Source organism: Aspergillus neoniger (assembly GCF_003184625.1).
Source record: "Aspergillus neoniger CBS 115656 unplaced genomic scaffold BO87scaffold_3, whole genome shotgun sequence".
In the NCBI taxonomy this organism is placed as follows: domain Eukaryota; kingdom Fungi; phylum Ascomycota; class Eurotiomycetes; order Eurotiales; family Aspergillaceae; genus Aspergillus; species Aspergillus neoniger.
In genome coordinates this window covers 1,037,358-1,049,243 of record NW_020291131.1, presented here as the reverse complement: position 1 = coordinate 1,049,243, position 11,886 = coordinate 1,037,358, and the positions used below count along the sequence as shown (strand labels likewise).

At 52.4% G+C, this 11,886-nt stretch overlaps 5 protein-coding genes across 5 annotated transcripts; 3 read left to right on the top strand and 2 right to left on the bottom strand.

The window, feature by feature from the left end:
- Positions 1 to 551: 551 nt before the first annotated feature.
- Positions 552 to 2,318, top strand: BO87DRAFT_298340 (cytochrome P450; the record flags this gene model as incomplete). Its single annotated transcript, XM_025619057.1, has 6 exons — positions 552 to 623; positions 680 to 818; positions 877 to 1,246; positions 1,288 to 1,935; positions 2,002 to 2,078; positions 2,140 to 2,318. The coding sequence occupies 6 exons, from the start codon at positions 552 to 554 to the stop codon at positions 2,316 to 2,318; spliced, it is 1,485 nt and encodes a 494-aa protein (XP_025484329.1).
- Positions 2,319 to 2,757: 439 nt separating this feature from the next.
- Positions 2,758 to 5,045, top strand: nop9 (RNA-binding RNA processing protein NOP9). Its single transcript, XM_025622405.1, has one exon. It carries the CDS (start codon positions 2,780 to 2,782, stop codon positions 4,916 to 4,918), a length of 2,139 nt encoding a protein of 712 aa, XP_025484328.1. The 5' UTR covers positions 2,758 to 2,779; the 3' UTR covers positions 4,919 to 5,045.
- A 206-nt stretch (positions 5,046 to 5,251) lies between these two features.
- Positions 5,252 to 7,700, bottom strand: BO87DRAFT_455546 (DEAD/DEAH box helicase). Its single transcript, XM_025628659.1, has 2 exons — positions 7,201 to 7,700; positions 5,252 to 7,122 (listed from the first exon to the last, which is right to left on the bottom strand). Exons 1-2 carry the CDS (start codon positions 7,566 to 7,568, stop codon positions 5,532 to 5,534), a joined length of 1,959 nt encoding a protein of 652 aa, XP_025484327.1. The 5' UTR covers positions 7,569 to 7,700; the 3' UTR covers positions 5,252 to 5,531.
- Positions 7,701 to 8,638: 938 nt separating this feature from the next.
- BO87DRAFT_299152 (FAD-dependent oxidoreductase) lies at positions 8,639 to 10,065 on the bottom strand (the record flags this gene model as incomplete). Its single annotated transcript, XM_025619087.1, has 2 exons — positions 8,639 to 9,013; positions 9,076 to 10,065. 2 exons carry the CDS (start codon positions 10,063 to 10,065, stop codon positions 8,639 to 8,641), a joined length of 1,365 nt encoding a protein of 454 aa, XP_025484326.1.
- A 777-nt stretch (positions 10,066 to 10,842) lies between these two features.
- BO87DRAFT_455544 (uncharacterized protein) lies at positions 10,843 to 11,844 on the top strand (the record flags this gene model as incomplete). Its single annotated transcript, XM_025628658.1, has 2 exons — positions 10,843 to 11,601; positions 11,682 to 11,844. Exons 1-2 carry the CDS (start codon positions 10,982 to 10,984, stop codon positions 11,842 to 11,844), a joined length of 783 nt encoding a protein of 260 aa, XP_025484325.1. The 5' UTR covers positions 10,843 to 10,981.
- Positions 11,845 to 11,886: the final 42 nt, after the last annotated feature.

Sequence of the window (11,886 nt, the reverse complement as noted above, 5' to 3'; positions counted from 1 at the left end):
TGTGATGTCGATCTCTGGCTTCCTCAATGGCAACCCTTCACCAGTGTAACTGCTGATATGCAAGGTATGCAGTAAACTGCAAGTACATTACGCCAGGAATTTACACCGCTGGGATGAGTTCGGGGTAAATCCCAGTTCATCAAGAAGGCACTAAGTGCGGAGCCCATTGGATGATGGTCATCCAGTTCATCTCAACACTGCGATTGCCCTGCACCTTGCGTCAGGTTCTCGGCCGCTCTATCCGCGGACAATCTGAGATAGTCGCTACCTCGCACAATCATAGAGCATGAGCGAGTTCATAAGCTTGTACTCCCTTATTGGCTGTTGGAGGTGTTGATGTACTGTTATCTGGTAGAAGCTCCGGTTGCAGTCCGTTTTCGGTTGTACTTAATATCACTTCATCGCACGTCCCATGTTTCAGCAATGCTTTGAGCGGCCCAAAATGCTAGCTTACCTTCCTTCTGCATGATAAAGAGAATCTATCGAGAACTAACGGTCGCTCGTAACACTAGTTCGTTAAATATCCACCATTTCTTCACCCAGCAAGCGCGATGGGGTCCAGTTTCGTGGCTGGCCATGGTCCGGCCTTGGTTTTTCTTTCTTTCGTCCTCTATATCGTAATTGTAAGTAGGCTTCTGTTTCTGTCTGGCAGTTTGAGGCTAAGCGTGCAAGCGAGTAGAATATTTACCGCGAACGAAGGAACCCGTTGTCATCGGTCCCCGGCCCCTTCCTGTGCAAGTGGACGGATATCTTCGTCAGATATCAAACGGTCATAGGGAACCGGCCACGATATGTGCAAGCGCTACATCGACGATATGGTAAGGGCATCTCGTTGAACAGAAGCAACCTCAGGGCTAATTGTGTGCCCTTATGTAGGTCCCGTCGTCCGGGTTGGCCCGAACGCAGTCGACATTGCTGAGATTGCTGGGGCTCGAGAGGTCCATCGCATAGGAAGTGGCTTCCTGAAGTCGCCAGTATACGAATTGCTCAAGCACGACAATGCAAGAAGTATTTTTAGTGCTACTGATCCCAAGTTCCACAGTAAACATCGCAGGCTCCTTTCATCACCCTTCGCGGATGCAAACTTGCATTCGCTGGAGCCCTTGATAGACGCCCGCATCCGCTTCACTATGCAACGCATGCAAGAGGAGATGGCCACCCGTAAAGTGGCAGATGTCCAGAAATGGTTTTTCTTCATGTCCAGCGACATTATCGGTGAACTATCTTTCGGGGACTCATTTCGGATGTTGGAGCAAGGCAAAATACTATAGCCTATTGCGAGCTGAGCTTCTTGACGTGTGTTGACCAAGCCGCACAGAAGAATCTACACATCAAAGACCTAGAGATAGCCGCATTGATCGGGGAGTCTCGAGTCGCTTTCCCTTGGCTTTTCAAGCTCGCGGAGTTCCTGCCGCTTCCTTTCCTCAGGGAGGCTAACAAGAGCCGGAATCGATTCGTGGACTATGCTGATGAGTCCATCAATCGGTACAAAAGGCTGCTGGCCGCTAGTCCAGACAACGTCAAGCCCACGCTTTTCTCAAAACTCTACAATGCTGGCAAGGAAGGACTGTCTGACGCGGAAATCCGCGACGATGCCACTGACCTCATCGTTGCTGGGAGTGACACCACCGCCAACACTTTGACCTATCTCACCTGGGCAGTCTGCAAGACACCAGTCATCCAGCAAGCACTTGTTGCCGAGGTGGCCACACTGCCCGAACGATTTTCTGATAAAGATATCCAGAAGTTGACCTATTTGAACCAGGTCATTGATGAAGCCTTGCGCCTATATCCCGCTATTCCTTGTGCTCTCCCTCGCATTGTACCACCACAGGGGGCAACATTCGGTGGCCACTGGGTCCCCGGAGGGAGCACTGTAACGACGCAACTCTGGAGCTTGCATCGTGATCCAGTTGCATTCCCGGAACCCGAAAAGTAGGTGGGCCAAGCATTCGCTCCCGGGCTGGTCAAATCCGGCGTTGCTGACTAGTACATGTATAGATTCAATCCTTCTCGTTGGGCTTCACCAACCAAGGAGATGAAAGATGCATTTATGCCATTCGGAGCAGGGACACGTAGTAAGTGCCGACTGTCAACAGTTAGGAGAGCGTCCGCCAGCAACTAACCTGACTGTAACAGACTGTCTTGGGTTGCATTTGGCTCGGATAGAGCTGCGCTTGGCTACTGCTCATTTCTTCCGCCAATTTCCCCGATCAGAGGTATCATCTCGTGAAGGGATGAGCGATGAGGACATGGAGCAGGTTCTGCATTTCCTTCTATCAACAAAGGGACATCGGTGTCTGCTAGAAGTTCAATGAGATTTTGAGATGTGCTTTTGTAAGCATTTGAGGAATTGATCAGTTTTGTTCTTGGCCTTTTCTTCCTTATTGTAGTCAGATTAGCTATCTCTGTAGTAAATCCATTATCTATATTGTCAGCAATCACATCCATGAGAACGGACTGGCACTGTATAGTTCCGCAGCAGCTCTGCAGTCAGTTCAATTCGAGTGACATGACAGATGCGGCGCACGAATGATTGAAACTTTATATCCTCTGAGTATTCGATGTCAATCTCTTTCTCTTGTTACCAAAGTTGCCATGAGGAAGTTATTGTGGAATGAAAGTTGATCTGGGGAGAGTAAAGGCAATGCAAACAAGACAAACTGCGGTGGAAGACGCTCGGACCACCGCTTATCGGTTGCGGGAAAAACGCAGAAAAAAAGCGAATCGGCGAGAAGAAAACTTCCCCCTTCAACTCCCAATTACACATCGTCACATCATGCCTCGTGAAAAGGTCAAGAGAGGCCGTCGCGCCACCGAAAAAGCCAACAAGGAAGCCAGCAAGCGGAAGCGCGACGACGCCCCCGAAGATGTCGTGCCCAAGCGAGTGAAACCTTCCGAAGACGAGACCAACGACATCGTTAACGGTGCCGACTATATCGCTTTGGACGATGGACAACAACAGGACGAGGAGATGGCGCAGACGGGCGATATGCCCTTCTACGGTCTTCTCGATCCTGAAGAGCAGGAATACTTCTCGCGTGCAAACGAGGTGTTGGAAACCAACCAGTTCGGAGATGCGGAGGAGCGACGAGTCTTCGTCGAGAGTGTCTACAAGGAGGCCGAGGGCAAGGAATTGAAGATCTCGTGCAGTCAGTCCTGTTCGCGACTTATGGAGAAGTTGATTTCGATGTCGGACATACGCCAGATCCGGAGACTGTTCAACAAATTCATCGGACATTTCTTGCACCTGGTCCAGCACCGATTCGCCAGTCATTGCTGCGAGACTCTGTTTATCCACGCTGCACCAGGAGTGTCGCAAAAGCCATCCAAGAAGGCTAGCAAGACCGACGCCGAGGATGGAGACGAGCCCGAGCCCGAGCTGTCGCTAGCGGAGATGTTCATGAAGGTCATCGAGGAGCTGGAAGGAAACTGGGGATACTTGCTGACGGAGCGTTTTGCGTCGCACACCATTCGCGTTCTTCTTCTGGTGCTGGCAGGTGAGCCGGTCGATCTATCCTTGAGCGACTCGGTCGTTGCTAGTCGCAAGAAGGAAAGACACGGCATCCTCAACGAAGTGCAGGACGAGAACCCCGTTGCGCAGAAGCGCAGCGTGCCCGAATCATTCGAGGGCACCCTGAAGAAGGTCATGCAGGATATGGTCTCTGTGCTCGACGACACCTATCTTCGCGCACTTGCCACCCACCCCGTCGGAAACCCAGTCCTCCAAGTCCTCGTATACCTGGAGCTCTCCCACTTCGGAAAGGCCAGCGCGAAGGACCCCAAGTCGATCATCCGCCGACTAATCCCTGACGACACCTTCGAAGAGGGCACAGAAAGCACCACCTTCATCCGCGGCCTTCTCTACGACCCCGTGGGATCCCGCCTCCTGGAGACCATCGTCCGATACATGCCGGGCAAGCTATTCAAGGGACTCTACAAAAACTTCCTGCGCGACCAACTCCGCTCCCTGTCGCGCAACATCACAGCCGGCTACGTCGTGCTCAAAGTCCTAGAACGTCTCGGAAAAGACGACCTCGAGAACGCCGTAGAACTCCTCGTCCCCCAGATCCCCAACCTCATCGAGCGCTCCCGTGTCATCGTCCCCAAGACCCTAGTCGAGCGATGCATCGTCCGCGGCGTCGACACCACCCCTATCGCGCGCTCCCTTGAAACCGCCTACGACAGCGACCCGGCCAAGCGACTGGCCCAAATGCTCACTCTCGAGGACACCACCACCACCTCTGAACCCCAACCCCAACAAAACCAAAACGAAGACCAAGACGAAGACCACCCACAACCCCCCACAATGCCCAACTTCGACCCCGACAACGCCAACGCCAACATCAACACGAACCCCAAAGGCGCCAAACTTCACAACTCCCTCTTCGTGCAAACCATCCTCACAGCTCCGGGTCCCCTCAGCGCCCTCGTCTACAGCAGCCTCCTCTCCCAAACGCCCGAATCCCTCCTCACCATCGCCAAAGACCCCACCGCCTCCCACGTCATCCAAAAGTCCCTCACTCTGCCCACCTCGACGCCACAATTCCGCCGCCAATTCACCGGCCGCTTCACAGGCCATCTCGAAGAACTGGCCCTGGACAGCAGCGGATCCCGCGTCGTGGATGCCCTCTGGCACGCTACGAAGGACGTGTTCTTCGTCAAGGAGCGCATGGCGCAGGAACTGGCGCGGAGTGAAATGGCTCTGAGGGATTCGTTTGTCGGTCGTGCCGTGTGGCGTAATTGGTCTATGGACTTGTATAAGCGTCGCAGGGGTGAGTGGGCGGCCAAGGCCAAGGGATTGGATGTTGGTGGTGAGGGAGGTCAGAAGCCGAAGTCGAAGATTGAGTTGGCTAGGGAGAGGTTTGCGGCGAAGAAGGCGGAGAGTGAGAAGATGAAGAATGGGGAGGATGCTTAATGATGCTTTCGATAGCGATTGTTATGTTTTTCTTATTATGTTGAATATAGATGGCAGCATGTATGTATGTATTATATTAGGACTGACTGTCTTGGGGTTATGGGTAGATCAAAAGCATTTTATTCTCTTTACGTTGGCTTCGATACTAGTAGAATCCATCATATATATTTAACAGAATCATCTATACGGTGATATACTGATCTAAGGTCGACTCTACGGTCTCGTAGGAAGTGGTCACGTTACGAAGACTGGAAAGTATGCAATCTTCTGGTTTATTTCCTACGTCATACGGACTGATAATGATAGGGTGGAATGTTGGAATTTCCATCATATTATACAAGTATATTTTATATCTAGAGTAGAGACTATGCCATATTCACGTGGTATCTGTTATGTAGTATACAAGCCGATCACATATCGAACACATTTTTAAAGAGAAACATATTGCACGCAGTCCAACCACAATGAGAAGAAGAAGAAAGGAAGAGCTCATCCCCGAATAGATATGCGGCACTATTATAACAAGCCGGTTTCAAAGGTCGATTTTAGCAGGGCTGCGTTTCATAGGAAGGGTATCGAAGAGCGTTAATGATCCTGGCCTCAAGCACCGGGATCAGTAGCGGTTGTAGGAGCGGCTCTCGCGACGGCCCTCGCGACGGCCGCGAGAGGAGCCTCTCTCGTTCCAAGGATTGCGGGAATCGCGGGATGAAGAGTGTTGGTAGCGGTCATTATAGCGGTCATTGTAGCCACCACTGGAACGGGGCCTGTAGGAATCCCGGGACCTGAAGTCGCGGGGTCCACCACGCTTGGACCTCGGAGGGGGCTTGTCGCCCCTCTCCAGAGCTTGTTGGATCCTCAAAGGGAGCTGCGGAGGCTTGGGCAGCAAGTACCCGTAGGTGCACAGGTCATGCATGGCAGGCAGGGTCGCCGACAGAGGTTGGAGTTTGCCTATGATGGTACCCGCTTGGGACCTCCATGCCTCCACTCGATCGTCGATGGAAACCTCCTGCGCGGCAAATTTGTATTGTTGTAGAGTTCGGCTCGTCTCTGAGCCATCGTCCTCAATCTCTTCGCGCATGTTGATATGCGCAACGGGAACCGAGGTCTGATCCTCCTCGATAGGCAGGTCGCCCAATATCTGTTTAAAGGCACGCTTCTCGTTCTTGTGCAGCAAGATCCAACCCTCACCTTCCTTGTTCGCACGGCCCGTGCGCCCCACGCGGTGGATGTAGGTCTGACGCTCGTTGGGAAGTCCGTATTGGATGACGTGCGTGACGTCGGGGAAATCCAAACCACGGGCTGTCACGTCGGAGGAGAAGAGAATGCCGCGGAACGCGCTACGGAAAGTACTCGTGACACGAGTTCTTTGCGCCTGAGTCAGCCGCGAATGGATTTGGTAGATAGGGAGGCGGCCAAGAGCATGTCCTTTGGTACGATCCTCAGGATCATTCTGAAGCCGCCGGAAAACGTCGTTGGCCAGCGAGACCATCGTCGTTGCGTTGAGGTAGACAATGGCCTTGAAATGCGAGTTTTCAGCGTAACCCTTCTTTGCCAGCTCCAGAATAGCAGGCAAGCCGTTCTGAAAGCCATCCAGGTAGACGACCTTCTGGGGCACCCGCAAGTGGGTGGGCACCTCATCCTCCATAACAGTCTTGATGAACTTGAAGTCAGGCTTCATAGTCTGACGCACCATGTCCATGACCTCACCTGGTACGGTGGCGGAAAACATCAGGGTCTGGCGGTCGACCTCCTCGGGTGCTGGCAGGAGGTCCTTGATCTCACCGATCTCTTGCGAGAAGCCATCATCCAACAAGCGGTCAGCCTCGTCGAAGACGAGAGCTTGAAGCTGCGGCGCCTTGACACCGCTGTAGGGATCGGAAAGAAGATCCTTCAGACGACCAGGAGTTCCAACCAAGATATTGCAGCCCTCGGTCCGGATCTTGTTTAGATGCAATCTCTTTTGAGTGCCGCCAACTGCCGTCTGCACGGCCAAACCCAATCCAGACACCAAGCGTTGTGCCTCGTTGGCAATCTGTTCTGCCAACTCACGAGTCGGAGAGATGACAATCGCCCGAATGTCGGGTGGGTTTCTCCCCCGGTATCCGGGACGCGAGCGTTTGATCGACGGATCATTAACAAGGCGCTGGATGACGGGGATCAAGAATGCAAGGGTCTTTCCAGTTCCGGTCTTTGCCTGTGCCAAGCTGTATGGGAAGAAAATCAAGGTCAGCCGCCATTGCAGGAGAATGAAAGAAGGGAGGCAGAGACGAGGAACTACTCACACATCATCGCCGCTCAGTGTTTCACGGATCGTCTTGGCTTGGACATCAGTCATGGTTTGAATCTTCATGGAATTTGTCACGGTTCGGATCAGTCTGTCGTTGACCAGGCCGTCTTGTGCCAGGCTGTGGAAATCGGTACTGGGTAGCCGGGGCTCGATGTCGGCGGCGACGTTAAGTTGCGCCTGAGCTGCTGCTCTGGCATCAAGAAAGGCCGGGGACGGGTGGTAGAGGGCGCGAGCACCGTATGAGACCGCAGGCGCTGAAGCAGAGAGCCATTGGGGTTGCTGAGGAATCGATCTGGCCAGCAGAGATCGTGAAGCTCGCAGCGCATGGACGGCGCCGGCGGAACGGCGGAAAGCGCCCAGCATGATGAGGAGCTTAGGAGGAGTAAAAAGGTAACAGAGAAACAATTAGAAACAAAGAAATATCTATTAAACCAATGAAGATGGGAAAATAAATAAGAGAAAAAGGAGGGAGAATGGGAGGATGAGAGGGAGGAGGTGAACGGAGAAGCAACGGATTTCGGGGATCTTTTGATAAACGGAAAAAATGGACGGCAGAAAACCAGGCACGTCCGGGCGGTGACGCCACGGTGGATCACTTCCATCCTTCTAGATCTACATTCAATCCTCCAATTATTCTACTTCATTTACACAGCTAAGCTCAGCTAGTTCAAAGATGGCCATCTCCCCAATAACAATAGGCACCCAGCTAAAGACCAAGACAGGAAATCTCTATACCATTACCAAGCGACTCCAAGAAAGTATCTGGCTAGCAACGTAAAATATCCACTCACATCCCTCCCATAATTCCATCAATCCCTAATCCTGGAATGGATGTATAAAGCTCCCAATCCCACAAGCAACCAGTCATCGTGAAGAGCGTGCAACACTTTCGTCTCAAAACCGAAAGAGACGTTATTCGTCCCTTCCAGGATCGATGTTCACATATCCGACCACTCCTAGATGAAGTTGAAGACCCTCCGGGCCCACCAGCTCTCATCCTAAAGCATCTCGACGATGATCTACTGCATGCATCAAACAGCAAGACACTGAGGATAGGGAATTTGTGTGTAGGATTATAAGGTTGGATCCGAGGGATAGGCCGAGTATGGGGCAGATTTTGGAGGATGAGTGGTTTGAAGATTGTTGTTGATATTAACTACGGGGGTGATGTAGAAGTCACTAAGGAATGAAGAAAGGTGTAGTTTGTTCAAAAGAAAAGTATTATCATCGCTTGTAGTGTGGTCGTAACGCTCGTTTCTAGCCATATGTCCTGTCCTGTCCTGTCCTGTCCCATTCCAGATCCCATACCTTTCTATGATCCATCCGTGTGAAAGGATAAACATTGCGTACCCGCACGAGAACATAAACCCGAAGTAAGGACCTTGTGAACACCTCTATATGCCGTCCTCGTATCTATTCATAGCTCAGATCAACTAAGATTCGATCTCCCCTTGGAATTCCCGGGTCAACGAGTACACCGACAGATCCGAGAAACTCTGATGCGTGGCCGCTGGAATGCCCGGCCTCGCTGATGCTATCGTTGTCGTTGGCGCCGGGACACAACCTCCCGGCGACATGTGCACCGGCGACATGAGTTCGCGTACATGGCCCGGAAACAGTCCCTTGTCGAGATCACTTTGCCAGAGACGGCGGGAGGCGTCAAAGACTTTGTTGACGAGCTCGCGGCGCAGGGACTCGTATTCTTGAAAGGTGGTGGCGAGAGGGGCGTGGAGGTTGCGGGAGAAGATTTGTGGGAAGATGAGGGCGTCTTCGATGGAGTATGCGGCGGATTCGTCGCGGGGAGGCATCTATATTCTCAAAGTTAGTTCTTGCGCTTAATTCGAAGTGCAGAGGGTGGCTTATGGCTTACCGCATGCGCAGCATCCCCAAGGAGAAGAATCCGTCCCTTGTGCCATTTCCCTCGTTGCCGGACCTGATATACCGGATACAAGGCCCAATCTTCAGTGTGGTCGAGGAGTGCGCGGATGCTAGGGAGGGCGGATTTGGCGAACTGCGTGCGCACCAGATAGCGAATGGACATCTTCATGCTGGCTTGTTCGGGACAATCGCTTTTCGAAGTAGCTTGGTAGCGCTCAATGAGGTGTTCATTCACTCGAAGGATGGCGGCGGAGAAGATCTTCTGGCGATCAGGGTCGCAGTAGCTGGTAAGGAGGGAACTGTGACGGGTGAGGTGGATGGCGGTCTGGTTGAAATGCATGGGGACGGGGAGATCGTGGGCGTCAGAGACGCTCTGGATGAAGGAGATGCCGGTGTATTCGGAGCGGTTGCCGGGATCGACAATGCGAGTGCGCGTGATAGAGTGGACGCCGTCGCAGCCCAGAACAAGATCTCCGGTAGCGAAGGAGCCATCTTCGAAAGATAAGGTGACGGAGGAGTCGGTTGTGGTGCCGCCTACCACTTTCTTGTTGAAGTAGACGGAAACCGAGGGAAGGTGGTTTTGGATGACGGATAACATGGCGCGCGAGAGGGCATTTCGCATGACTCGACGGCCCTTATAGCCACCGTAACCGAAGCCATTCTCGTCGGTGAATTTAAGAGGCCCAAGTCTGCGACCTGAGCGGAGGGAGAAGAGTTCAATGAGATCGACTTCGATGCCGGCTTCACTGCCCATGCGATTGAGTTCGGACAAGACGCCCAGCTTGTCGAGGTAATTTTGCGCCGTTGGGGTCAGACTGATGGCGCCCCCTGAGGCAGATAGTCCTGGTGCGCCTTCGAAGACGGAGATTTTGAGGTCGGGGATGGAGGAAGCCAGTTCCTTGGCGAGAGAGATGGCGCTGGCCAGGCCCGCGATGCCGGCGCCAACGATGAGGATATCACGAGGAACAGGGGTGGGCTGCATCATGATCGCGTGGGGTTTGGAGTCTGCTACTGTTGCCGAATCCTGCTTCATTCCCCTGGCCGGTGTGGGGGAGTACAATCGGATACTTATAGCGCAACCCCTCCGGGGGGATACAAGTCACACAAGTCACACAGGCACGGCGATGGTGGCGGATCTGACAGTCAAACCATGGTTCATCTGGGAGGACCAGAGATGTTGATCAGAGATGTATGTTTGCTCAGAAATTATTCACAGGGGGGCGATGGTAATTGTGGGTGTGCAATCTTGCAGAATTGCAAACTAGACAGACAGACAGACCCTTTTCGGCCAAAACGGCAAACGTAACGGCTTGATGACGCCGCGTTCTCCGCCGGCCGAAACTGTCAATCCCAGCCAATCAAATGCCGACAGAGAGAGTGCCGGCCTGCACGACGACCGAGCCAGGCCCGGCCATCGTTTGTGATTGGTGGGACGGGCCATAAGCTCGCGGTGGCCAGACCCGCCCATTTTAATTACTTTCTACTCTTTTGGGTGTGACACCTCGGCTTTGCAGTCATTAAATCCCATCCAATAGTTTGCAGGCTGATGATACTACATCGAGATGGATGCAGGGAACTTAAAACAAACACTGGAATTGGAAATACATCCAGACACGCATCACAGGCATAGTGACATAATGTAACTCTGTATCACCGACTTCTAAAATTAACCAGTTCCTGTAATTCCAAACCAGTTCCTGAACTTTTCCTTTCTAATAGTGTATCTCCGTGACGTCAAGCACGATCCCCCCTCCCCCAGATTAGTATCATGATTACATCTCCATCTGCAATGAATCTATACTACTATCCAACTTATTCCTTCCCTGGAGCTTTCCTCTCCCTTCCCAACTCCCACACTTCACAGCCTACTACCTACGACGAAACAATAGTAGCATACAATGAACCTCACAGAAGAACCCAGCACCATCACCCTCACCACCCCCAAAGCCTCCATCACCGGCACCGCCATCGCCATCATCCTCGAAGAACTCAGTCTCCCTTATACCCTCCACCTCCTTCCCGACAGCCACAGCGACAGCCACACCCACCATGACTCCCCATTCTCGTCCTCATCCCCAACATCAACACCACCAACAACAACCCTAACAGACACCAACCGCCCCAACCACGACCCTCCCCTACAAACCCTCTCCTCCATAACCACCTACCTCCTAGGCAACTACGACAAGGACAATCACCACATCACATACCCACCAAATACTCTCGAACAAGCAGCAGTGGAAGAGCATTGCTCAAAGCTAGAATTCTGGATGGGAAGCACCGACCCTGAACCTGAGCATCATCAACAACACCAACAACAACAACAACAACGACAACCACCCCCAGTGACAACCGAGACTGGATCGAATAAACACACCACACCTATTATTATAACAGCGCATACATTGACGGATCGCCCCTTCAGGGAAAGGTTAATCGATCTATATCGCCTTCTGGAGCTGACTTTGAATCGGCAGAGGTGGGGTGAGGGAAGTGGGTGGTTGGCTGGGGAGAAATGGTATTTTCTCTTATCCCTTCTTTTCTTTTTCTTTGTGTGGAGAGGAAGGTGTAGACTGATGGCTGATTGTGATATGACAGTACGGTGGCTGATCTAGTGCATTTTCCGTATGTCGCGGCGGCGAGTCAATATGAGTTTAATCTGAGGTTGCTTCCTTGGTTGAGGCTGTGGTTTGAGCGGATGAAGAGGAGGGATGGGGTGAGGAGGGGGTGGGAGAGGGTTCATCCTGGTGAGGGGGAGTAATATTATCTTATCATAATGGTAATAGGTTAGTTGAGGTAATAG

Bases quoted from the DNA above. Each gene is read 5' to 3' on its own strand.
- BO87DRAFT_455546 (XM_025628659.1), bottom strand. From the start codon at position 7,568: ATGCTGGGCGCTTTCCGCCGTTCCGCCGGCGCCGTCCATGCGCTGCGA. The intron at 7,123-7,200 runs GTGAGTAGTTCC...CTTCCCATACAG, and splicing joins ACACTGAGCGGCGATGATGT to CTTGGCACAGGCAAAGACCG.
- nop9 (XM_025622405.1), top strand. From the start codon at position 2,780: ATGCCTCGTGAAAAGGTCAAGAGAGGCCGTCGCGCCACCGAAAAAGCC.